Source organism: Zophobas morio, unplaced genomic scaffold (assembly GCF_036711695.1).
Source record: "Zophobas morio isolate AGI-343-1 ecotype UQ-CSIRO unplaced genomic scaffold, CSIRO_AGI_Zmor_V1 ptg000018l, whole genome shotgun sequence".
Lineage (NCBI taxonomy): Eukaryota > Metazoa > Arthropoda > Insecta > Coleoptera > Tenebrionidae > Zophobas > Zophobas morio.
In genome coordinates this window covers 1,332,785-1,358,053 of record NW_026972123.1, presented here as the reverse complement: position 1 = coordinate 1,358,053, position 25,269 = coordinate 1,332,785, and the positions used below count along the sequence as shown (strand labels likewise).

The following is a 25,269-nucleotide window of genomic DNA, read 5'->3' as shown; positions in this document are numbered from 1 at the left end:
CTGAAAAAATGACGTACCAACTCTATGACACGTTGTTGAGGACTATAGAACAGAGACTAGCACCACCTTCTCTTTTCTTAGAGGGTATTTCATTTACCAAAATCAGCTTTATTTTAGTAGGTACTAGCCCCGCCCACCCGCCCTATAGTTTCTTGGAGGGTATATTATTTGCCAAAATCAGCCTTATTTTAGTAGGAATTAGCCCCGCCCACCCACCCGCTCTGTTCTCGTAGATAACGTATGAATTTGTCTTTCTCTTTTGTAATTTAAAGATTTTACTTTGGTAGAAGGGATGGTTCTTAACTTTAATTTTTCTGTTATAGCATGAAAATTTTAAGAATATTCACTGGTTCATAATATTCAATTTTTGTATCATAAAACAGTTGTATAAACTGTCAGATAAAAATTATAATTCTCACAAATTTTTATTAAAATTATATTTATTCATATTTTTGTGTTAAAATTTAAAAAATCAGATGAAAATGTATATGGAACAAATAAGAACTAAGAATTGTAGTGTATGGAAAAATCCAAAAAATACTTAAAAAAAAATACATGTTTAATTTTACAACTTCTATAATTAATGTAATGTCACGAATTTAATTAAAAAAAAAATGATTTGTAACAGATGATCGTTATGTTTTTGCGTTGTTGTTTGCAGGGTCTCATGCCCGCCCCCGGCGGCCCCATGCCCATGATGGTGACGGCGGCGGCGCCCACCCACCCCGTCTTGGACGAGCTGCGCGGCAAGAACAACTACAACCCGGGCGAGTTCGACCTGACCGCCCCGAACGCGCGCTTCTTCGTGATAAAGTCGTACTCCGAGGACGACATCCACCGGAGCATAAAGTACGAGATATGGTGCAGCACCGAGCACGGCAACAAGAGACTCGACCAGGCGTACCGCGAGCGCGAGGGCAACGGTGCGGTGTACTTGTTCTTCTCAGTGAACGGTTCGGGCCACTTCTGCGGCATGGCCCAGATGGTGTCCGCAGTCGATTACAACGCGAACAGCTCGGTGTGGTCGCAGGACAAGTGGAAGGGCCAGTTCAAAGTGCGCTGGATCTACGTTAAGGACGTTCCGAACGTGCAGCTGCGGCACATCCGCTTAGAGAACAACGAGAACAAGCCGGTGACGAACAGCAGGGACACGCAGGAGGTGCCGCACGCGAAGGGCCTCCAGGTGCTGAGGATCATGCACTCGTACAGGCACTCGACGTCGATATTCGACGACTTCGTGCACTACGAGAAGCGCCAGGAGGAGGAGGACAGCAGGAAGCAGCCGCCGCACAAGGACAACCACCACGACGCGGGAGGACCGGGCGGACACGGGACGAGGGAGCACAGGGAGAGGGGCGAGCACAGGGGCGGCGGCGGCGGCGGAGGCGGAGGAGGCGGCGGCAGGAACCACGACAGGGATCAGGACAGGGAGAACCACAGGCAGGGGGGACACCGCAACAACGATCACCACGGGGGACATCATAAAGTGAGTTGGCGGGGTTACGAATGACACTCCGAAAGCGAAATTTGCGCATGCGTTGACACTTTATCATATCTAGAAGGTTGTGAGGTAGTTCCTCCATTTTCTCTTTTATACACAAAAAAAAAAACGATTTTACTGTTACTTTGATTAAAAATTAGTAATAATTTGCAACTACTACTACGAGTTTCTTGATTTTTGTTTGAAAATATTTTTGGGGCGTTGTTATTCTACGTATGATTTTTTAAAATTTGACGAAGACGCCGAAAACAAAAGATGGCTAAAGACGTAGGGTGTAGTTCAATTGTTTTTTATATAGATGTCACTATTATTGGGAGAATTTGAGGTTAAACTAATTAAACCACGCCCTACGTCTTTCTCATCATTTGTTTCCAAAGCCTTAAATTGGACTTTAATAATTTAAAAAATTCTACGCCACTTTGGGATCAAGATTTGTCTTTGATCGTTTCAATTTCTCGATTTTTCAATAATTTTCCGATTTTTTGATTTCTCAATTTTTCATTTTTACGATTTTTCAAGTTTTCAATTTCCAAATTTCGCAGATTCTTAATTTTCGATTTCTCGATTTTTCATTTTTACAACTTTACGATTTTGCAAAATTTGGAGGATTTCTAAAACCGCTCAATTTCTGAATTTTTGATTAGTCGATTTTCCTCTCGGTTTCTCGAATTTTTGATCTCCACATTCTTTCAAATTTTTTTAGTCATTTTTCAATATGCCAATTATGACCTTATTCGATTTCTTAATTTCTAAAATTTTCAGTTTTATTTTTAATTTCTAAATTGTTAATTTTCGAACTTTTCGATTTTTCAACTTTCCAATTTTGGGAAATTTCCGATAATTTCGAACACCTTTCAATTACTGATTTTTCGGTTTTTCAATTTGAATTTTTCAGTTTTTCGATTATTCGATTTTTAATTCTTAGAATTTTCCCTATTTCGGTTTTTTAAACTTTTATTATAATTTTTCCGATTTTTTTATTTCTCAACTTCTCAATTTCGTAGTTTCTTAATCTCTCAAAGTTTCAATCAAAATTTTAAAAGTTTCGAAAAAAAAGCAAATTTTGATTTTTCGATTTTTCAATTTGTCGATCATCCAGTTAATCGATTGTTTAACTTTCCTATTTAATTTTTTCCATGAGTCAATTTTTCGATTTCGATTTCGTTTTATATTGTTCAACTTTTTTGAGATTTCATTTTTACAACTTTTATTTTTCAACTTAACAATTTTGCAAAATTTTTCTGGAATTTCTAAAACCCCTCAATTTTGATTTTTCGAATAGTCGATTTTTAATTTAGATTTTTCAACTTTTCGATTGTCCAATTTTTTGACTTTTGCTTTTTTTAATTTTCCGTATTTTCGATTTTTTGATTTTTTATTTTAATTTCTCAATTTTTCAAATTTTCAAGTCCTCAATTTCCCAGTTTCTTAACTTAGATTTTCAGTTTTTCGATTGTTAACTTTTTAATTTTTCAATTTCCGGTTTTCTCGATTTTTCAATTTTCATTTTTCCGATTTTTCAAGTTTTCAGTTCTTAACTACTCACTTTCCCAATTTCAGAAATTCGTATTACTCTCCTGAATTTTCGATCCAAATTTGGAATTTTTCGAAAACCATACAATTCTTGATTTTTCAAATTTTAATTTTTGGAATCTTTCTTTTTTTATTCGATTTTTCAATATGCCCAATTATCCAATTATTCGATTTTTCAACTTTTCATTTTATGAATTTCTCGATTTTTCATTTTTTCTATGAAACAATTTTCGGATTCTTCAATTTCTGATTTTTGATGTTATTAATTTTCGATTTCATTTTCCCAGTTTTTTAATTTATCGACAAATTAAATTTTACAATTTTGCAAAATTTCGAAGTATTTCAGCTTTTCGATTTTTTAATTTTTTTAATTTTCGATTTCATTTTCGCTCTCGATTTTTTATTTTTCGAACTTTCCAATTTTGCAAAATTTCGAGAAATTCGAGAACTTCAATTTCTGATTTTTCGGTTAGTCGATTTTTCAATTTTGATGTTTTCATTTTTCGATTATTCAATTTTTCGATTTTTGCTTTTTTGAAATTTTCGTATTTCCCTATTTCGATTTTTTTGATTTTTTATTTTAATTTTTTGTTTTTTCGATTCTTCGATTTTTGATTTTTTCATTTTTCCGGTTTCTCAATTTCCCAATTTCGCAGTTGTTAATCTTTCAATGTTTCGACTAAAATTTCAAATAATTCCTAATAAATAAATAAAATTTCCTAATATTTCGAAAACCATTGAATTTTTGATTATTTAATTTTTCGATTCTTTGTTTTTAAAATTTTTCAATTTGTGAATTTTCCAATTATTCAAGTGTGCAACTTTTTATTTCCCGATTATTCAATTTTTCATTTTTTGATATTTTGATATTTCTGTATCCATTTTTCAATATGTTGATTATCAAATTATTCGATTTCTCGATATTTTATTTTTCGAATTTGTGAATTTTTCGGCTTTCCAATTTTGCAAAATTTCAAGAATTTAAAAAATCGTTCAATTTCTCATTTTTCGTTGAGTCCATCTCTCAATTTAGATTTTCAGTTTCCCGATTGTTAATTTTTCAGTTTTCATTTTTCCGGTTTATCAAGTTTTCAGTGTCTTAACTTGTGAGTTTCCCACATCCAGAAATTCTTTTGGAATTTTTCGAAAACCATACAATTCCTGACTTTTCGAATTTTAATTTTTGGATTCTTTCATTTTTTTATTCGAGTTTTCAATATGCCGATTTTATCCAATTATTCGTTTTTTAATTTCTACAGTTTTCATTTTCGTTCTCGATTTTTCGTTTTTCCAACTTTCCAATTTTGCAAAATTTCTAGAATTTCGAAAACTGTTCAATTTCTGATTTTTCGGTTAGTCGATTTTTCAATTTAGATGTTTCAGTTTTTCGTTTTTTCAATTGTTCGTTTTCTCGATTTATCATCTTTTCATTTTTGCCAGTTCTTAATCTTTCAATGTTTCGATTAAAATTTCAAATACATAAATATTTCGAAAACTATTGAATTTTTTATTTTTTAATTTTTTGATTCTTTGTTTTTATTAAAAAAAAATTTTCAATTTGTGAATTTTCCAATTATTCAATTGTGCAATTTTTTTGTTTCCTGATTGTTCGATTTTTCATTTTTGATATTTTGATTCTTCTGGATCCAATTTTCCGATTTTGCGATTGTCTATTTCTCAATTTGGATTTTTCAATTTTCATTTTTCCGAGTTTTCAAATTTTCAGTTTCTTAACTTCTGAATTTCCCAATTTCAGAAATTCATAGTCTGCCAAGTTTTTAATTTTTCGATTCTTTCATTTTTTTGAAAGTCAATTTTTCAATATGCTGATTATCAAATTATTCTATCGTTAAACTTTTATATTTCTCGATTTTTCGTTTCTTGATGAGTAAATTTTTCCATTTTTAATTTCTATAATTTTCAGTTTCATTTTCGATTTCGATTTCTCGATTTTTTATTTTTTGAACTTATCAATTTTTCAGCTTTCCAATTTTGCAAAATTTCAGGAATTTCGAAATCGTTCGGTTTCTGATTTTTCGATTTGTTGATTTTTCAATTTAGATTTTTCAGTTTTTCGATTTCTCAATTTTGCGATTGTTTAGCTTTTCAATTTTTCGTTTTTTTTTTTTTTTATAGAATTCTCCCTATTTCAGTTTTTGAATTTTTTATTTTGATTTTTCGATTTTTTTATTTTTCGATCACTTGAATTTCAATTTATCGATTATCATGTTATTCGATTGTTTAACTTTTTTGTTTCCCGAATTTTCGTTTTGTCTATGAGTCAATTTTCCGATTTCTCAATTTCTGATTTTTTTTGGTTTTTATAATTCCGATTCCATTTTTCCAATTTTTCAATTTTTAATTTCTCAATTTTACAAATTTTGCAAAATTTCCAAGTATTTCGAAAACCGCTCAATTTCTGTTTTTTCGATTTTTTAGTTGTACAATTTTGCCTTTTTCCCATTTTTGATTTTTTGATTCCAATGCCAATTTTCGTTTTTTCCATGAGTCAATTTTCCGATTTCTCAATTTTTCAGTTTTCCTATTTTTAATTTTTCGATCACTTGAATTTCAATTTATCGATTATCTAGTTATTGGATTGTTCAACTTTTTTGTTTCCCGAATTTTCATTTTGTCTGTGAGTCAATTTTCCGATTTCTCAATTTTTGATTTTTTTGGATTTTATAATTTTCGATTCCATTTTTCCAATTTTTCTATTTTTAATTTCTCAATTTTACAATTTTGCAAAATTTCCAAGTATTTCGAAAACCGTTCAATTTCTGCTTTTTCGATTTTTTAGTTTTACAATTTTGCCATTTTCTTATTTTTGATTTTTTCAATCCAATGCCAATTTTCTATATTAAGTTTTTTAATATCTTAATTTTTTAAGTTTCCGATTCTTTAATTTTTTTGATTGCCAAACTTTTTTTTAATTTTTGAAATTTCCGTATTTCAGTTTTTTGATTTTTTATTTTTATGACTTTCGATTTCCTCATTTTTCATTTTTCCAATTTTTCGATTTTTCAGGTTTACAATTTTGCAATTTTTGAGTTTCCATATTTCGAAAACCTTTTGATTTTTCATTTCTTCAATGAGTCAGTTTTTCGATTTGTCGATTTTTCATTGTTCCAAATTTTCAAATTTATTCGCACAATTTCCCATTTTTCAGTTTTCAAATTACCAACTCAACGTCCCAGTTTCTAAGTTTTTTGATTGCTAAACACAATTTTTAAAAATTTTTAATTTTCCGTATTTCAGTTTTTTGATTCTTTTATTTTTATGATTTTTAAATTTTTTATTTTAATATTATTATAATATTTCGATCAAAGTTTTAAACATTTCGAAAAAGTATTTAATTCTGATTTTTCGATTATTCAACTTTTCCCGATTTTTAATTTCTCAATTTTAAATTTTGCAAAATTCCTATTTCAAAAATTTCTGAGTTTTCGATTCTGCCATTTTTGTAAACGCCATTGATTTTAGTCTGAAAGTGGAAGCTTAGTTTTATAATTCTTGCCTATGACTCTAGGAAAAACCTAAATTTAGCTCCGCCCACCCACCCACCTCCATTTCGCTGATCAATTTCATCTGCTCTGAATGAAAGGCGGATCTTAGACAGAAATAAAATTAAAATGAGAAGAGGGTGGGTGGGCGGGGCTAGTACTTGTTAAGATAAAACTGATTTTGGCAGATCACGTACCTTCTAAGAAAATAGAGGGTGGGTGGGCGGGGCTAGTACTTGTAACGATAAGACTGAACAATATTAAGAGTAGTAACTGGAATGAAATGGGTGGGAGTGGGCGGGGCTATTGCCTGTCTGTAAAGACTCTCTAGGAAAAAGCTAAACTTAGCCCCGCCCACCCACCCGCCTCCATTTCGGTGATTAATTTCATCTGCTCTGAATGAAAGGTGGATCTTAAACAAAAATAAAATTAAAATGAGGAGAGGGCAGGTGGGCGGGGCTAGTACTTGTTAAGATAAGACTGGTTTTGGCAGATCACGTACCTTCTAAGAAAATAGAGGGTGGGTGGGCGGGGCTAGTACTTGTAACGATAAGACTGAACAATATTAAGAGTAGTAACTGGAACGAAATGGGTGGGTGGGCAGAGCTATTACATGCCTATAAAAGGGTGTACAACTATAATAAAACCACTGTAAATTTATAATAATGTAATTCCTTAGTACGTCTTAAACATAAATAAATAAATAACAACAACCACCTAAAACGAATGGCTCGTCTTCGACCGCCCCCTCCGCACCACCTCAATGAACACATACCCACTTTTAATACTCTTGAAAGTCTCAACAGCTTCGTCATGAGTCATCCCTTTCATCACTTTATCGTTAACAGCGACAATTTCATCACCCTCCCGTAAAACCCCCAATTCAGCAGCCTGCCCATGTTCGAAAATACTCTTCACGTAAATCCCCAAAAAACCCTTCGGGGAGTCCCTTCCGCCCACCACCGAGAACCCCAAACCCTTAGTACCAGCTCCCTTGTAAAACGTCACAGACAAACGAACCTCGCCACTAACCCCGCAGTACTCCTCAGTGTAGTTAGGGATTTTGCGTCTCTTAGGTTGCGTTGTCGGCGAACTGGTGAATTTCTTCATCCCGGTTATGGTCGTCGGTATTTTAAAATCGTCGTCGTTCTTCGGCTGCTTCTTTCGCGCTACGATCAACTCCAGAGTGTCGTTCCTGCGGAAGAGATCCGAAACGTCGGTCATTTTTTTGCCGTTCACTTTGACTATTTCGTCCCCGGTTTTGAGAATCTTGTTTCTGTGGGCGACGGAGCCGGGGATGATGTGCGAGATGTAGTAGCCGCTGACTTCGTCCGAAGCGAAAGTCCATTTAGGGTGGATTTCCAGCCCCAACGTGTCGCCCTGGCACACTCTCAGACTCACCGACTTGTATTCAACCTTGTCTTTCTCGTCCGAATTCGCGATTTCTTTGTCTACCTCCATGTCTACATCTGCGTCGTCTTCTTGCTTCATCCTCTTCGTCACATTATTGTTGTTGTGGTTATCACTTTCGTCACACTTCCGCACTCGTTTCAGTTTATTCTCACCACTAGAGTCGACGTTTCGGTCGAAGTCCTCGTCAGAGCACGCTCGGAAGCTCGACGTCAGAGAGTCTTCGCTGTTGATTTTTTTCGATATTTTTGAATTTTTCAATTTCTCAAGTTCTCAATTCCCCAATTTCTTCTTTATTTTTTAAATTTTACAATTTGTAGATTAACCAATTATTCAATTGTGCAACTTTTCAACTTTGGATATTTTGATTTTTCCGTATTCTAATTTTTGGAGTAGTCCATTTATAAATTTAGTGTTTCAGTTTTCTGAATGTTAATTTATTTATTTTTCGGATTTCTCGATTTTTCAAGTTTTCATTGTCTTAACTTCTGAGTTTCCCAATTTCAGAAATTCTTAGTCTCCTAAATTTTCGCTCAAAATATGGAATTTTTCGAAAACCATATTGTACGAGTTTTCGAATTTTTAATTTTTGGATTCTTGCATTTTTTTAGTCAGTTTTTATGCCTTTTATCAAATTATTCGATCTTTCATTTTTTTGGTGAGTAAATTTTTCGAATTTTTCGATTTTTAAACTTTCCGATTATGCAAAATTTCGAGAATTTCGAAAACCGTTAAATTTCTGATTTTTTGATTAGTTGAGTTTCATTTTTCCACCTTTTCAATTTCTCAAGTGTCCAATTTCGCAGGTTCTTAATCTCTGAATGTTTCGATCAAAATTTCAATTATGTAAATATTTCGAAAACCATTCCATTTTTGATTTTTCGATTTTTTTATTTTTTGATTCTTTCAATTTTTTCAATTTTACAGTTTGTCGATTAGCCAATTATTCGATTGTGCAACTTTTCAATTTTTGACATTTTGATTTTTCCATATTCTAATTTTTCGTTTAGTCCATTTCTCGATTTTTTAATATTCATTTTTTCGATTTTTCAAGTTTACAGTGTCTTAACTTGTGAGTTTCTCAATTTCAGAAATTCTTAGTCTCCTAAATTATCGATCAAAATTTGGAATTTTTCGAAAACCATACAATTTCTGATTTTTTGAATTTTAATTTTTGGATTCTTTCATTTTTTTTATTCGATTTTTCAATATGCCGATTTTTCATTTTTCGCACTTTCCAATTTTGCAAAATTTCCAGAATTTCGAAAACTGTTAATTTCTGATTTTTCGGTTAGTCGATTTTTCAGTTTAGATGTTTCAGTTTTTCGTATTTCCCTATTTTGATTTTTTTGATTTTTTATCAACTTTTCATTTTTTCCATTTTTCGATTCCTCGATTTTTGAATTTTGCATTTTTCCGATTTCTCATTTTCTCAGTTTCGTAGTTCTTCATCTTTCAATGTTTCGATTAAAATTTCAAGTACATAATTTAAATATTTCGAAAACCATTGAATTTTTTAATTTGTTGATTCTTTCTTTTTAAAATTTTTCAATTTGTGAATTTTCCAATTATTCAATTTTTTATTTCCCGATTTTTCGATTACATAGTCCATTTCTCTATTTGGATTTTTCAATTTTCATTTTTCCGACTTTTCAAGTTTTCAGTTTCTTAACTTCTTAATGTCAGAAATTCATAGTCGTAAGTTTTTAATTTTTGGATTCTTTCTTTTTTTAGTCAATTTTTCAATATTCTGATTATCAAATTATTCTATTGTTAAACATTTCTATTTCCCGGTTTTTCATTTTTTGATGAGTAAATTTCTCGATTTTTAATTTCTATGTATAATTTTTCAGCTTTCCAATTTTGCAAAATTTCGAAAATCGTTCAATTTTTGATTTTTCAGTTAGTCGATTTTTCAATTTAGATTTTTCAGTTTTTCGATTTCTCAATTTTGCGATTGTTTAGCTTTTCAATTTTCGTTTTTTATTTTTAGAATTTTCAATTTCTCAAATCCCGATTTTCTAATTTCGAAACATTTCGAAAAACATTCAGTTTTTGATTTTTCGATTTTTTAATTTTTCTGTCACTTGAATTTCAATTTATCGATTATCTAGTTATTCGATTGTTCAACTTTTTTGTTTCCCGAATTTTCATTTTGTCTATGAGTCAATTTCCCGATTTCTCAGATTTTGATTTTTTGTTTTTTGTTTTTCAATTTTTGATTTTCCGATTTTGAATTTTTAAATTTTTTTATTTTTTGATTTTTATAATTTTCGATTTCATTTTTCAATTTTCCGATTTTCAGTTTCTGGATTTTACAATTTTACAAAATTTCGAAGTATTTCGAAAACCTGATCTTTCGATTAGCACATTTCTTCTCAATTTAGATTTTTGATTTTTTTTAATTTTCGGTATTTCAATTTTTAGATTTCCTGATTTTTTGATTTGGTTAATCTTCAGTTTAATTGTTCCAATTTTTAATGTTCAATTTCTCAATCGATTAGTTTCTTAATTAAATTTTTCATTTCTTCGATTGTTCAACTCTGATTTTGGAGATTTCCATTTTTGATTTTTTCAATTTTAAATATTTCGAAAACCGTTCAATTTCTAATTTTACGGTTAATCGATTTTTAATTTAGAGTTCTCAGTTCTTCTATGTTCAGCCTTTCAAATTTTTATTTTTGGAATTTTGCGTATTTCATTTTTTGATTTTTTTATTTTAATTTTTCGATTTTTAAATTTTTAGAATTTTCAAAATTTCGTGTTTCTAAATCCGTTTAATTTCTCTGATTTTTCGATTAGTCTGTTTTTTAAGTAAATTTTTTCTTTTTTCTTTTAAACTTTTTCATTTTTCGATTTTTCCATTTTTGATTTTTTCGATTTTTAAAATTTTCAATTTTTCATTTTTCCAATTTTTCAGTTTTTCAAGTTCTCAGTTTCCCAGTTTCTTAATATTTCAATGTTTCAATCAAAATTTTAATATTTCGAAAAAATTCAGTTTCATTTTTTCCACGAGGCAGTTTTACGATTTCTCAATTTTTGAGTTCCTGTTTTTAATAATTTTCGATTTCATTTTTCCAATTTTTCGATTTTTCTGTCTTACAATTGTGCAAAATTTGGAAATATTTCGAAAACCGTTCAATTTCGGATTGTTCGAGTAGTCCGTTTCTCGATTTTGATTTTTCGATTGTTCAACTTTTTGATTTTTTAATTTTTTAATTTTTCCGTTTTTCAATTTTTCGATTTCCTGATTTTTCAATTTGTATACTTACTAATTTCTCGAGTTTTTAATTTCTCGGTTTTACAATTTTGCAATATTTCCAAGTATTTAATTTTTTTTTTATTGTTCAACTTTCATTTTCGATTTTTTTCAGTTTTTAGAATCTTCAATTTTTCATTTTTCCGATTTTTCAGTTTCTCGAGTTCCCAATTTCGCAGTTTCTTAATCTCTCAATGTTTCGATCAAAGTTTTAAATATTTCGAAAAACATTCAGTTTCTAAGGTATTTTTTTGATTTCTTGATTTTTATAATTTTCGATTTCATTTTTCCAATTTTTAGATTTTTCAGTTTTACAATTTTGTAGTTTCCCCTATGTTTGATTTTATTAATCCAATGCCAATTTTTCGTTTTTTCTATGAGTCAATTTTCCGATTTCCCAATTTTTGATTTTTTTGGTTTTTATAATTTTCGATTCCATTTTTCCAATTTTTCTATTTTTAATTTCTCAATTTTACAATTTTTCAAAATTTCCAAGTATTTCGAAAACCGTTCAATTTCTGTTTTTTCGATTTTTTAGTCTTACAATTTTGCCATTTTCCTATTTTTGATTTTTTGATTCCAATGCCAATTTTTCGTTTTTTCCATGAGTCAATTTTCCGATTTCTCAGTTTTTCAGTTTTCCCATTTTTAACTTTTCGATCACTTGAATTTCAATTTGTCTATGGGTCAATTTTTCGATTTTTGATTTTTTTGGTTTTTATCATTTTCGATTCCATTTTTCCATTTTTTCAATTTTTAATTTCTCAGTTTTACAATTTTGCCAAATTTCCAAGTATTTCGAAAACCGTTCAATTTCTGTTTTTTCGCTTTTTTAGTTTTACAATTTTGCCAATTTCCTATTTTTGATTTTTTTCAATCCAATGCCAATTTTTCGTTTTTTCCATGAGTCAATTTTCCGATTTCTCAATTTTTCAGTTTTCCCATTTTTAATTTTTCGATCACTTGCATTTCAATTTATCGATTATCTAGTTATTCGATTGTTCAACTTTTTCGTTTCCCGAATTTTCATTTTGTCTGTGAGTCAATTTTCCGATTTCTCAATTTTTGATTTTTTTGGATTTTATAATTTTCGATTCCATTTTTCCAATTTTTCTATTTTTAATTTCTCAATTTTACAATTTTGCAAAATTTCCAAGTATTTCGAAAACCGTTCAATTTCTGTTTTTTCGATTTTTTAGTTTTACAATTTTGCCATTTTCTTATTTTTGATTTTTTCAATCCAATGCCAATTTTCTATATTAAGTTTTTTAATATCTTAATTTTTTAAGTTTCCGATTCTTTATTTTTTTTGATTGCCAAACTTTTTTTTAATTTTTGAAATTTCCGTATTTCAGTTTTTTGATTTTTTTATTTTTATGACTTTCGATTTCCTCATTTTTCATTTTTCCAATTTTTCGATTTTTCAGATTTACAATTTTGCAATTTTTGAGTTTCCATATTTCGAAAACCTTTTGATTTTTCATTTCTTCAATGTGTCAGTTTTTCGATTTGTCGATTTTTCATTGTTCCAAATTTTCAAATTTATTCGCACAATTTCCCATTTTTCAGTTTTCAAATTACCAACTCAACGTCCCAGTTTCTAAGTTTTTTGATTGCTAAACACAATTTTTAAAAAATTTTAATTTTCCGTATTTCAGTTTTTTGATTCTTTTATTTTTATGATTTTTTAATTTTTTATTTTAATATTATTATAATATTTCGATCAAAGTTTTAAACATTTCGAAAAAGTATTTAATTCTGATTTTTCGATTATTCAACTTTTCCCGATTTTTAATTTCTCAATTTTAAATTTTGCAAAATTCCTATTTCAAAAATTTCTGAGTTTTCGATTTTGCCATTTTTGTAAACGCCATTGATTTTAGTCTGAAAGTGGAAGCTTAGTTTTATAATTCTTGCCTATGACTCTAGGAAAAACCTAAATTTAGCTCCGCCCACCCACCCACCTCCATTTCGCTGATCAATTTCATCTGCTCTGAATGAAAGGTGGATCTTAGACAGAAATAAAATTAAAATGAGAAGAGGGTGGGTGGGCGGGGCTAGTACTTGTTAAGATAAAACTGATTTTGGCAGATCACGTACCTTCTAAGAAAATAGAGGGTGGGTGGGCGGGGCTAGTACTTGTAACGATAAGACTGAACAATATTAAGAGTAGTAACTGGAATGAAATGGGTGAGAGTGGGCGGGGCTATTGCTTGTCTGTAAAGACTCTAGGAAAAAGCAAAACTTAGCCCCGCCCACCCACCCGCCTCCATTTCGGTGATCAATTTCATCTGCTCTGAATGAAAGGCGGATCTTAAACAGAAATAAAATTAAAATGAGAAGAGGGTGGGTGGACGGGGCTAGTACTTGTTAAGATAAGACTGGTTTTGGCAGATCACGTACCTTCTAAGAAAATAGAGGGTGGGTGGGTGGGCGAGGCTAGTACTTGTAACGATAAAACTGAACAATATTAAGAGTAGTAACTGGAATGAAATGGGTGGGTGGGCGGAGCTATTACATGCCTATAAAAGGGTGTACAGATAATACTTAAAATAGTCGATGATGGTCAAAATAAAACCACTGTAAATTTATAATAATGTAATTCCTTAGTACGTCTTAAACATAAATAAATAAATAACAACAACCACCTAAAACGAATGGCTCGTCTTCGACCTCCCCCTCCGCACCACCTCAATGAACACATACCCACTTTTAATACTCTTGAAAGTCTCAACAGCTTCGTCATGAGTCATCCCTTTCATCACTTTATCATTAACAGCGACAATTTCATCACCCTCCCGTAAAACCCCCAATTCAGCAGCCTGCCCATGCTCGAAAACACTCTTCACGTAAATCCCCAAAAAACCCTTCGGGGAGTCCCTTCCGCCCACCACCGAGAACCCCAAACCCTTAGTACCAGCTCCCTTGTAAAACGTCACAGACAAACGAAGCTCGCCACTAACCCCGCAGTACTCCTCCGTGTAGTTAGGGATTTTGCGTTTCTTAGGTTGGGACGTCGGCGAACTGGTGAATTTCTTCATCCCGGTTATGGTCGTCGGTATTTTAAAATCGTCGTCGTTCTTCGGCTGCTTCTTTCGCGCTACGATCAACTCCAGAGTGTCGTTCCTGCGGAAGAGATCCGAAACGTCGGTCATTTTTTTTCCGTTCACTTTGACTATTTCGTCCCCGGTTTTGAGAATTTTGTTTCTGTGGGCGACGGAGCCGGGGATGATGTGCGAGATGTAGTAGATTTTTTGATTCTTTGTTTTTAAAAATTTTCAATTTGAATTTTCCGATTATTCAAGTGTGCAACTTTTTATTTCCCGATTTTTCGATTACATAGTCCATTTCTCAATTTGGATTTTGAATTTTCATTTTCCCGAGTTTTCAAGTTTTATGTTTCTTAACTTCTTAATTTCAGAAATTCATAGTCGTGTAAGTTTTTAATTTTTGGATTCTTTTTTTTTTTAGTCAATTTTTTCAATATTCTGATTATCAAATTATTCTATTGTTAAACTTTTCAATTTCTCATTTTTCAATTAGTCGATTTTTCAGTTTTTCGGTTTCTCAATTTTGCGATTGTTTAAATTTTCAATTTCTCAAATTCCCAACTTCCTAATTTCGAAACATTTCGAAAAACATTCAGTTTCTGATTTGTCGATTTTTTTCGAACACTTGAATTTCAATTTGTCGATTATCTAGTTATTCGATTGTTCAACTTTTTTGTTTCCCGAATTTTCATTTTGTCCGAGTCAATTTTCCGATTTCTCAAGTTTTGATTTCTTGTTTTTTGTTTTTCGATTTTTGATTTTTTGAATTTTCGTATTTCAATTTTTCGATTTCCTGATTTTTTAATTTTTCGATTTTGAATTTCTCATTTTTTTTATTTTTTGATTTTTATAATTTTCGATTTCATTTTTCGGTTTCTGGATTTTACAATTTTGCAAAATTTCGAAGCATTTCGGAAACCTGATCTTTCGATTAGCCCATTTCTTCTCAATTTAGATTTCTGATTTTTTAAATTTTCCGTATTTCAATTTTTCGATTTCCTGATTTTTCAATTTTTCATTTTTTCCATGAGTCATTTTTCCGATTTCCCAATTTTTCATTTTTTGATTTTGTTAATCTTCAGTTTAATTGTTCCAAGTTTTCGATTTTTAATTTCTCAATCGATTAGTTTATTTCTTAATTAAATTTTTCAATTTTCCGTTGTTTCGATCAAAATTTTAAATATTTCGAAAACGGTTCAATTTCCGATTTTACGGTTAGTCGATTTTTCCATTTAGAGTTCTCAGTTTTTCTATGTTCAGCCTTTTAATTTTTGGCTTTTTAATTTTTGGAATTTGCGTATTTCATTTTTTGATTTTTTTATTCTAATTTTTCGATTTTTCTATGAATTTCCGATTTCTCAATTTTTCATTTTTACGATTTTTCAAGTTTTCAATTTCCAAATTTCGCAGATTCTTAATTTTCGATCCAAATTTGGAATTTTTCGATTTTTTAATTTAATTATTTTCGACTTCATTTTCGATTTCTCGATTTTTCATTTTTACAACTTTTTGCAATTTTTCATCTCAACAATTTTGCAAAATTTTCGAGAATTTCTAAAACCGCTCAATTTTTGAATTTTCGATTAGTCGAGTTTTCAATTCAGATTTTTGAACTTTTCGATTGGTTAATTTTTTGATTTTTTATTTTAATTTTTCGATTTACAATTTTTCAAATTCTCAATTTCCCAGTTTCTTAAACTCTTAATATTTCAATAAAAATTCAAATTATATACCTAAATATTTCGAAAACCATTCAATTTTTTTATTATTATTATTATTATTTGATGCTTTACATTTTTTAAATTTTACAATTATTCGTTTAGCCAATTATTAAGTTGTGCAACTTTTCAATTTTTGATATTTTGATTTTTCCTTATTCCAAATTTTCAATTAGTCCACTTCCCAATTTAGATTTTCACTTTCTCGATTATTAATTTTTTGATTTTTTAATTTTTATTTCTCCGATTATATCCAGTTATTCGATTTTTCAACTTTTTTGTGTCCCGATTTTTCATTTTTTCGATGAGTAAATCTTCGGTTTTTTAATTTCTATAATTTTCAATTTTATTTTCGATTTCTAGTTTTTACATTTTTCGAAGTTTTCCACTTCCCAATTTTGCAAAATCCGAGAATTTCGGAAACTCTTCAATTTCTGATTTGTCGATTAGTTGGTTTTTCAGTTTTTCGATTGTTCAATTTTTCAATAATTATTCGATTTATAAATTTTTATAATTTGCCACTTCATTTTCGAGTTCTCGATTTTTCATTTTTACAACTTCTATTTTTCAACTTCACAATTTTGCAAAATTTCGAGAATTTATAGAACCGTTGAATTTCTGATTTTTTGTTTAGTCCATTTTTCATTTTTTGGATTTTTTATTTAAATTTTTCGATTTTTCAATTTTTCGTATCGATTTAAGAGACTTTCATTTTCCCGATTTTTCAATTTTTTATTTTTCCGAGTTTTCATTTTCTGAAGTTCCATCAAAATCTGGAGTTTTTCAAAACCGTACAATTATTTCCTGCTTTTTCGAATTTTTAATTTTTGAATTCTTTAATTTTTTCGTTGATTTTTCAGTATGCCGATTTATCCAATTATTCGATTGTTCGACTTGTATTTCCCGATTTTTCATTTTTTCGATGAGTAAATTTTTCGATTTTTAATTTCTATAATTTTCAACTTCATTCTCTTCCTTGATATTTCATTTTTCGAACTTTTCGATTTTACAACTTTCCAATTTCGCAAAATTTCGAGAATTTTGAAAAGCGTTCAAGTTCAGCTTTTCAATTTTTGGGTTTTTTGATTTTTGGAATTTTCCCCATTTCATTTTTTTATTTCAATTTCTCAACTTCCCAATTTCGAAAAACATTCGGTTTCTGATTTTTCGATTTTTTTATTTTTCGATTACTCGAATTTCAATTTGTCAGTTATCTAGTTTTCATTTTTTCCATGAATCAATTCTCCGATTTCTCAATTTTTGAATTTGGTTTTAATCATTTTATTTTTCGTTTTTTTTTTTTTCTCAATTTTACAATTTTGCAAAATTTCGAAATATTTCTAAAACCGTTCAATTTCTGGTTTTTGGATTAGTCAAGTAAATTTTTCATTTTTCCGATTTTTCAGTTTCAAGTTCCCAATTGCGCAGTTTCTTAATCTCTCAAAGTTTCGATCAAAGTTTTAAATGTTTCGAAAAACATTCAATTTCCGTTTTTTCGAGTTATGATTTCTTGATTTTTATAATGTTCAATTTCATTTTTCGAATTTTTCAGTTTTCCTATTTTTAATTTTTTGGATCCAATGCCAATTTTTCGTTTTTTCCATGAGCTAACTTTTCCGATTTCTCAATTTTTCAGTTTTCCGATTTTTAATTTTTCAATTTTACAGTTTTGCAAAATTTCGAAGTTTTTCGAAAACCTGATCTTTCCATTAGCCCATTTCTTCTCATTTTAGATTTTTGATTTTTTGAATTTTCTGTACTTCAATTTTTCAGTTTCTGAATTCCTCGATTTTTCATTTTTTCCATGAGTCAATTATATTATCCCTTAATATTTATTGTCATCTATTTTAAATTTTTGTTGTGAAAAGACGACTACATATATTAAGAAAAAAAAGGCAAAATATAAGCCCCGCCCGCCCACCCTACCTCAATCGTGATGATTTTTTTTATTGGTCATGAATCATGGGGCGGAGCTTAACTGCAAAATCCTTGTTTCTTTTTCTGAAATACGTTCTTGAGTAATCGTGTCGTTTAAAGCAAGCTATATGTATTAAGTAAAAAAGAAAGTCAAAAGATAAGCCCCACCCATTTAATTTTTAATATATATAGTATTTTTTGAAAATCACGTTGCCAAAAATATGTCTTACATGGTAATTTCTTGTAGAGAAATAAGGATTTTAGCGGTTAAGCTCCGCCCTCTTGGCTCACGACGAATAAAAAAAATCATCACAATCGAGGTAGGGTGGGCGGGTGGGGCTTATATTTTGCCTTTTTTTCTTAATATTTGTAGTCGTCTTTTCACAACAAAAATTTAAAATAGATGACAATAAATATTAAGGCATAATATAAGCCCCGCCCACCCACCCTATCTCAATCGTGACGATTTTTTTCCCCCGTCGTAATTCTTGGGGTGAAGCTTAAGCGCAAAATCCTTGTTTTTCTACTATAAATTGCTATGTGAAATATGTCCTTGAGTAACCGTCTTGTTTAAAGCAAACTATAAAGTAAAAAAGAAAGTCAAAAGATAAGCCCCAACCATTTAATTTTTAATATATATAGTGTTTTTTGAAAGAATGTTGCTAAAAAATGTCTTACATGGTAATTTCTTGTAGAGCAATAAGGATTTTCCAATTAAGCTCACGACGAATAAAAAAATCGTCACAATTGAGACAGGGTGGGTGGGCGGGGCTTATATTTTGCCATTTTTTTTATATATGTAGTCGTCTTTTCACAACAAAAATTTAAAACAGATGGCTACGTATATTTTTCGAAGATTTTTTATTTTTGCGTATTTCAATTCTTGGAATTTTCATTTTTTCGATTTTTGTCGCTTTAGAAACGAATATCACAAACAGCGTAGCTAAAACATAAGTCTGCCGCCTGATGTCCTTATAACGAATAAGGATATTAAATTTTGTAAACGCCATTGATTTTAGCCTGAAAGTGGCAGCTTCATTTTATAATTCTTGCCTATGACTCTAGGAAAAAGCTAAACTTAGCCCCGCCCACCCACCCGTTCTCTAATATATTTTTTTTGAAGTAAAAAATAAGTCTTATAGCAAATAGTATAAGAAAAAATTTACGATTATGGCTTTTTTTTTACTTTTTTCACATCGTAGAGCCAATTAGGTTCCATTCCCAACGGTGGATCTTATACTGAACAGAAAAAAGTTAAATTTAGAGTAGGTGTACAGAAAATCCTTAAAATAGTCGATGATGGTTAAAATAAAGTCACAGTAAATTTATAATAATAATGTAATTCCTTAGTACGTCTTAAATATAAATAAATAAATAACAACAACCACCTAAAACGAATGGCTCGTCTTCGACCGCCCCCTCCGCACCACCTCAATGAACACATACCCACTTTTAATACTCTTGAAAGTCTCAACAGCTTCGTCATGAGTCATCCCTTTCATCACTTTATCGTTAACAGCGACAATTTCGTCACCTTCCCGTAAAACCCCCAATTCCGCAGCCTGCCCATGCTCGAAAACACTCTTCACGTAAATCCCCAAAAAACCCTTCGGCGAGTCCCTTCCGCCCACCACCGAGAACCCCAAACCCTTAGAACCAGCTCCCTTGTAAAACGTCACAGACAAACGAAGCTCGCCACTAACCCCGCAGTACTCCTCAGTGTAGTTAGGGATTTTACGTTTCTTAGGTTGCGTTGTCGGCGAACTGGTGAATTTCTTCATCCCGGTTATGGTCGTCGGTATTTTAAAATCGTCGTCGTTCTTCGGCTGCTTCTTTCGCGCTACGATCAACTCCAGAGTGTCGTTCCTGCGGAAGAGATCCGAAACGTCGGTCATTTTTTTGCCGTTCACTTTGACTATTTCGTCCCCGGTTTTGAGAATCTTGTTTCTGTGGGCGACGGAGCCGGGGATGATGTGTGAGATGTAGTAGCCGCTGACTTCGTCCGAAGCGAAAGTCCATTTAGGGTGAATTTCCAGCCCCAAGGTGTCGCCCTGGCACACTCTCAGACTCACCGACTTGTATTCAACCTTGTCTTTCTCGTCCGAATTGACGGTTTCTTTGTCTACCTCCATGTCTACGTCGTCTTCTTGCTTCATCCTCTTCGTCACATTATTGTTGTTGTGGTTATCACTTTCGTCACACTTCCGCACTCGTTTCAGTTTATTCTCACCACTGGAGTCCTCGTCAGAGCACGCTCGGAAGCTCGACGTCAGAGAGTCTTCGCTGTTGATTTTTTTCGATATTTTTGAATTTTTGAATTTCTCCCCAATTTCTTCTTTATTTTTTAAATTTTACAATTTGTCGATTAACCAATTATTCAATTGTGCAACTTTTCAACTTTGGATATTTTGATTTTTCCGTATTCTCATTTTTGGAGTAGTCCATTTATCAATTTAGTGTTTCAGTTTTCTGAATGTTAATTTATTTATTTTTCGGATTTCTCGATTTTTCAAGTTTTCATTGTCTTCACTTCTGAGTTTCCCAATTTCAGAAATTCTTAGTCTCCTAAATTTTCGCTCAAAATATGGAATTTTTCGAGAACCATATATGTACGAGTTTCCGAATTTTTAATTTTTGGATTCTTGCATTTTTTTAGTCAGTTTTTATGCCTTTTAACAAATTATTCTTTGGTGAGTAAATTTTTCGAATTTTTCGATTTTTAAACTTTCGAGAATTTCGAAAACCGTTAAATTTCTGATTTTTTGATTAGTTGAGTTTCATTTTTCCACCTTTTCAATTTCTCAAGTGTCCAATTTCGCAGGTTCTTAATCTCTGAATGTTTCGATCAAAATTTCAATTATGTAAATATTTCGAAAACCATTCCATTTTTGATTTTTCGATTTTTTCATTTTTTGATTCTTTCAATTTTTTCAATTATACAGTTTGTCGATTAGCCAATTATTCGATTGTGCAACTTTTCAATTTTTGACGTTTTGATTTTTCCGTATTCTAATTTTTCGTTTAGTCCATTTCTCGATTTTTTAATATTCGTTTTTTCGATTTTTCAAGTTTACGGTGTCTTAACTTGTGAGTTTCTCAATTTCAGAAATTCTTAGTCTCCTAAATTATCGACCAAAATTTGGAATTTTTCGAAAACCATACAATTTCTGATTTTTTGAATTTTAATTTTTGGATTCTTTCATTTTTTTTATTCGATTTTTCAATATGCCGTTTTTTCATTTTTCGCACTTTCCAATTTTGCAAAATTTCCAGAATTTCGAAAACTGTTAATTTCTGATTTTTCGGTTAGTCGATTTTTCAGTTTAGATGTTTCAGTTTTTCGTATTTCCCTATTTTGATTTTTTTGATTTTTTATCAACTTTTCATTTTTTCCATTTTTCGATTCCTCGATTTTTGAATTTTGCATTTTTCCGATTTCTCATTTTCCCAGTTTCGTAGTTCTTCATCTTTCAATGTTTCGATTAAAATTTCAAGTACATAATTTAAATATTTCGAAAACCATTGAATTTTTTAATTTGTTGATTCTTTCTTTTTAAAATTTTTCAATTTGTGAATTTTCCAATTATTCAATTTTTTATTTCCCGATTTTTCGATTACATGGTGCATTTCTCTATTTGGATTTTTCAATTTTCATTTTTCCGACTTTTCAAGTTTTCAGTTTCTTAACTTCTTAATGTCAGAAATTCATAGTCGTAAGTTTTTAATTTTTGGATTCTTTCTTTTTTTAGTCAATTTTTCAATATTCTGATTATCAAATTATTCTATTGTTAAACATTTCTATTTCCCGGTTTTTCATTTTTTGATGAGTAAATTTCTCGATTTTTAATTTCTATGTATAATTTTTCAGCTTTCCAATTTTGCAAAATTTCGAAAATCGTTCAATTTTTGATTTTTCAGTTAGTCGATTTTTCAATTTAGATTTTTCAGTTTTTCGATTTCTCAATTTTGCGATTGTTTAGCTTTTCAATTTTAGTTTTTTATTTTTAGAATTTTCAATTTCTCAAATCCCGATTTTCTAATTTCGAAACATTTCGAAAAACATTCAGTTTTTGATTTTTCGATTTTTTAATTTTTCTGTCACTTGAATTTCAATTTATCGATTATCTAGTTATTCGATTGTTCAACTTTTTTGTTTCCCGAATTTTCATTTTGTCTATGAGTCAATTTCCCGATTTCTCAGATTTTGATTTTTTGTTTTTTATGTTTTTCAATTTTTGATTTTCCGATTTTGAATTTTTAAATTTTTTTATTTTTTGATTTTTATAATTTTCGATTTCATTTTTCAATTTTCCGATTTTCAGTTTCTGGATTTTACAATTTTACAAAATTTCGAAGTATTTCGAAAACCTGATCTTTCGATTAGCACATTTCTTCTCAATTTAGATTTTTGATTTTTTTTAATTTTCGGTATTTCAATTTTTAGATTTCCTGATTTTTTGATTTGTTGTTCAATTTCTCAATCGATTAGTTTCTTAATTAAATTTTTCATTTCTTCGATTGTTCAACTCTGATTTTGGAGATTTCCATTTTTGATTTTTTCAATTTTAAATATTTCGAAAACCGTTCAATTTCTAATTTTACGGTTAATCGATTTTTCAATTTAGAGTTCTCAGTTCTTCTATGTTCAGCCTTTCAATTTTTTATTTGTGGAATTTTGCGTATTTCATTTTTTGATTTTTTTATTTTAATTTTTCGATTTTTCAATTTTTAGAATTTTCAAAATTTCGTGTTTCTAAATCCGTTCAATTTCTCTGATTTTTCGATTAGTCTGTTTTTTAAGTAAATTTTTTCTTTTTTCTTTTAAACTTTTTCATTTTTCGATTTTTCCATTTTTGATTTTTTCAATTTTTAAAATTTTCAATTTTTCATTTTTCCAATTTTTCAGTTTTTCAAGTTCTCAGTTTCCCAGTTTCTTAATATTTCAATGTTTCAATCAAAATTTTAAATATTTCGAAAAAATTCAGTTTCATTTTTTCCATGAGGCAGTTTTACGATTTCTCAATTTTTGAGTTCCTGTTTTTAATAATTTTCGATTTCATTTTTCCAATTTTTCGATTTTTCTGTCTTACAATTGTGCAAAATTTGGAAATATTTCGAAAACCGTTCAATTTCGGATTGTTCGAGTAGTCCGTTTCTCGATTTTGATTTTTCGATTGTTCAACTTTTTGATTTTTTAATTTTTTAATTTTTCCGTTTTTCAATTTTTCGATTTCCTGATTTTTCAATTTGTATACTTACTAATTTCTCGAGTTTTTAATTTCTCGGTTTTACAATTTTGCAATATTTCCAAGTATTTAATTATTTTTTTTTTGTTTTATTGTTCAACTTTCATTTTCGATTTTTTTCAGTTTTTAGAATCTTCAATTTTTCATTTTTCCGATTTTTCAGTTTCTCAAGTTCCCAATTTCGCAGTTTCTTAATCTCTCAATGTTTCGATCAAAGTTTTAAATATTTCGAAAAACATTCAGTTTCTAAGGTATTTTTTTGATTTCTTGATTTTTATAATTTTCGATTTCATTTTTCCAAATTTTAGATTTTTCAGTTTTACAATTTTGTAGTTTCCCCTATGTTTGATTTTATTAATCCAATGCCAATTTTTCGTTTTTTCTATGAGTCAATTTTCCGATTTCCCAATTTTTGATTTTTTTGGTTTTTATAATTTTCGATTCCATTTTTCCAATTTTTCTATTTTTAATTTCTCAATTTTACAATTTTTCAAAATTTCCAAGTATTTCGAAAACCGTTCAATTTCTGTTTTTTCGATTTTTTAGTCTTACAATTTTGCCATTTTCCTATTTTTGATTTTTTGATTCCAATGCCAATTTTTCGTTTTTTCCATGAGTCAATTTTCCGATTTCTCAGTTTTTCAGTTTTCCCATTTTTAACTTTTCGATCACTTGGATTTCAATTTGTCTATGGGTCAATTTTTCGATTTTTGATTTTTTTGGTTTTTATCATTTTCGATTCCATTTTTCCATTTTTTCAATTTTTAATTTCTCAGTTTTACAATTTTGCCAAATTTCCAAGTATTTCGAAAACCGTTCAATTTCTGTTTTTTCGATTTTTTAGTTTTACAATTTTGCCATTTTCCTATTTTTGATTTTTTTCAATCCAATGCCAATTTTTCGTTTTTTCCATGAGTCAATTTTCCGATTTCTCAATTTTTCAGTTTTCCCATTTTTAATTTTTCGATCACTTGAATTTCAATTTATCGATTATCTAGTTATTCGATTGTTCAACTTTTTTGTTTCCCGAATTTTCATTTTGTCTGTGAGTCAATTTTCCGATTTCTCAATTTTTGATTTTTTTGGATTTTATAATTTTCGATTCCATTTTTCCAATTTTTCTATTTTTAATTTCTCAATTTTACAATTTTGCAAAATTTCCAAGTATTTCGAAAACCGTTCAATTTCTGTTTTTTCGATTTTTTAGTTTTACAATTTTGCCATTTTCTTATTTTTGATTTTTTCAATCCAATGCCAATTTTCTATATTAAGTTTTTTAATATCTTAATTTTTTAAGTTTCCGATTCTTTAATTTTTTTGATTGCCAAACTTTTTTTTAATTTTTGAAATTTCCGTATTTCAGTTTTTTGATTTTTTTATTTTTATGACTTTCGATTTCCTCATTTTTCATTTTTCCAATTTTTCGATTTTTCAGGTTTACAATTTTGCAATTTTTGAGTTTCCATATTTCGAAAACCTTTTGATTTTTCATTTCTTCAATGAGTCAGTTTTTCGATTTGTCGATTTTTCATTGTTCATTCGCACAATTTCCCATTTTTCAGTTTTCAAATTACCAACTCAACGTCCCAGTTTCTAAGTTTTTTGATTGCTAAACACAATTTTTAAAATTTTTTAATTTTCCGTATTTCAGTTTTTTGATTCTTTTATTTTTTCATTTCGAAAAAGTATTTAATTCTGATTTTTCGATTATTCAACTTTTCCCGATTTTTAATTTCTCAATTTTAAATTTTGCAAAATTCCTATTTCAAAAATTTCTGAGTTTTCGATTTTGCCATTTTTGTAAACGCCATTGATTTTAGTCTGAAAGTGGAAGCTTAGTTTTATAATTCTTGCCTATGACTCTAGGAAAAACCTAAATTTAGCTCCGAATATTTCGCTGATCAATTTCATCTGCTCTGAATGAAAGGTGGATCTTAGACAGAAATAAAATTAAAATGAGAAGAGGGTGGGTGGGCGGGGCTAGTACTTGTTAAGATAAAACTGATTTTGGCAGATCACGTACCTTCTAAGAAAATAGAGGGTGGGTGGGCGGGGCTAGTACTTGTAACGATAAGACTGAACAATATTAAGAGTAGTAACTGGAATGAAATGGGTGAGAGTGGGCGGGGCTA

The 25,269-nt window shown here is 29.9% G+C and overlaps 1 protein-coding gene across 3 annotated transcripts in view; it reads left to right on the top strand.

Annotated features, from left to right (window-relative positions):
• Nucleotides 1-25,269, top strand: part of LOC135130844 (YTH domain-containing family protein 3) — a 95,833-nt gene that overhangs the window by 58,134 nt on the left and 12,430 nt on the right. For all 3 annotated transcript variants that reach the window (XM_064058277.1, XM_064058276.1, XM_064058275.1), the window contains one exon: nt 662-1,486. In XM_064058277.1, the coding sequence (XP_063914347.1) occupies nt 662-1,486 (825 nt within the window). The remainder of the gene's footprint in view (nt 1-661; nt 1,487-25,269) is intronic.